General features: G+C 37.6%; 1 protein-coding gene across 1 annotated transcript; it reads left to right on the plus strand.

Moving 5' to 3' along the window:
* Positions 1 to 210: 210 nt before the first annotated feature.
* Positions 211 to 1,143, plus strand: LOC114215258 (olfactory receptor 2G3). Its single transcript, XM_028111154.1, has one exon. It carries the CDS (start codon positions 211 to 213, stop codon positions 1,141 to 1,143), a length of 933 nt encoding a protein of 310 aa, XP_027966955.1.
* The last annotated feature ends 1,280 nt before the right edge of the window (positions 1,144 to 2,423 follow it).

Below are 2,423 nucleotides of genomic sequence, written 5' to 3' on the forward strand. Positions count from 1 at the left end.
GTCTCATCAAGAGAATATGCCCTCCAAAAGTAGAAGAAAAATTTTCCATTTATAATACAACTCAGATACTCAGGATGTAATTTCAGATCAAGACTTCTCTTTGCTTTCTTATTTATGTCTTGAGTTTCCAACACTGTGCTATCGATATAGGACATTTGATGTTTGTCTTCAGGTGGATGGTTCTGTGAGAGGGAGGAAGGTGGCTGAAAAATGAATATGTTAAAAACAAACTTCACCGTGACTGAATTTGTATTCCTGGGGCTCTCGTCTCAGCCAAAGATGCAGCTCATTCTTTTTATTATGTTCTTGTTCTTTTATTTATTAACAGTGGTGGGGAATATTATAATTATCACTATTATCCAGATAGAACCTCGCCTCCAAATGCCCATGTACTTCTTCCTCACTAATTTATCCTTTCTGGATATCTGCTACACATCCACTAATGTCCCACAAATGCTGTCCAACATGATGGGAAAAAAGACCATCCCGTTCTCTAGCTGTGCTACTCAGATGTACTTCTCCCTCTCCTTTGGAATGATTGAGTGTGTTCTTCTTGGGGTCATGGCTTATGACAGATATGTAGCCATTTGCCATCCTCTCCATTATACTATCATTATGAACCAAAGCATCTGTGTCCAATTGGCAGCCATTTCTTGGTCCAGTAGCTTCCTGAGTTCCATGGTTATCAATGTCCTCACCTTGAGTTTGCCCTACTGTGGGCCCAATGTCTTGAATCACTTTTTTTGTGAGGTCCCTTCCATCTTGAGGTTGGCTTGCACTGACACCTCATTTACTGAGCTGGTTATTTTTATCTTCAGTATCATCATTGTCTTCATCCCTTTTCTCCTCATTGTTGTTTCCTATGCCCGAATCCTTCTATCAGTTCTCAGGATACGGTCAGCCTCCGGGAGGCATAAAGCACTGTCCACCTGTGCCTCCCACCTGACAGTGGTGGTCTTATTCTATGGAACTGCCATTTTCATGTACATGAGACCCCAGTCAAAGTCCTCCAGGGCTGGGGGCAAGATCATTGCGGTGTTCTACACTGTGATCACACCCATGCTCAACCCCTTGATCTACAGCCTAAGGAACCAGGATGTGAAAGGAGCTTTAAGGAGAGCTATTGCAAAACAGAGGACATGAAGTGTCTTAATGGGACACAAAAGTTAATTGTTAATCTACTATAACTGACTTCTGAATATGAAGTGAGACCATAAATAAGACCTTGGACAGTCAAAGTTTCTCTTGCTATTCATAAAGGACACATAAATCCAGCTGCAAACTCAATAGGAAACGTATTTGCCCCAAAGACAAATGATGGCTTCAATGTGTGAAAACAACTCCCTTTATTGAGTGACTATTTCCTTACTCCCTGAGAAATCTTGGTTTTCTAAAATCATAGACTATCTGAAATTAGTTGCTTGAAATTATAACTGTAAGATGAAAAATCTTATTCCAATCTGAAGGATCTAAAACATCTTCATATAGAGAAACATTTAAATTTTTAACTCAAGTAGAGAACTTCAGATAAGGGTTTTTGGATGTAACATTTCACATCTGTCTTAATTTTGTAGTTTACAAGGAAACAAGACTGCATCTACTTTGTGGTTGAGACCAATTTTTGAACCCTTTACATATAGCCCTGTTTTGCAACAAATCTGTTGAAATATTGCTTCATTTAAATTTCACTCAGCAGCCAGACCATGCAGGGCTGAGATGCCTGTGTTAGGAGTAAATATTTATTCTTAGTAAAATGTAAGTATTATAAGGAGGGTGATATGACACAACTTACGTTTTTGAAAGGTTTTCTGGTTGCTGTGTGGAATATATATATATATATATATCTCACAAGTTTATGGAAATGAATATTTCTTGTGTTTTAAAGCTTTTCAACCAGTGGCATCTTTATTTTTTTTTAAAGATTTTATTTATTTACTTGAGAGAGAGAATGAGAGAGAGAGAGAGAGCATGAGAGGGGGAGGATCAGAGGGAGAAGCAGACTCCCTGCTGAGCAGCGACCCCCATGTGGGACTTGATCCTGGGACTCCAGGATCATGAACTGAGCTAAAGGCAGTCGCTTAACCAACTGAGCCACCAAGGCACCCCTCAACCAGTGGTATCTTTAAAAAGAATTATTTTTTGAATTAAGAGAATAGAAAAAATAATTTAGATTATTATACTTAATAAGCCTAAATATGGCCTTTGATTAACATGTTATTAAGTTAGATACCCTATTTTTAAAATTTCCTCATTGTTTTATAATTTAGAATAAAATAAAAAGAGTGTAATTCACTTTCACAGATATTCAACAACTAAAATGCCAACATTTCTTCCACTTAAATGTGAAGGTCATATGCAATCAGTAAATGAAGCATCTCTGATGGAATATAGGTAAAGTGGACTTCATTGTTTAAAATTGACTT

This window comes from Eumetopias jubatus, unplaced genomic scaffold (assembly GCF_037043125.1).
Source record: "Eumetopias jubatus isolate StellerSeaLion01/CBP00866 unplaced genomic scaffold, mEumJub1_p1.0 scaffold_13, whole genome shotgun sequence".
NCBI classification, from domain to species: Eukaryota; Metazoa; Chordata; class Mammalia; order Carnivora; family Otariidae; genus Eumetopias; species Eumetopias jubatus.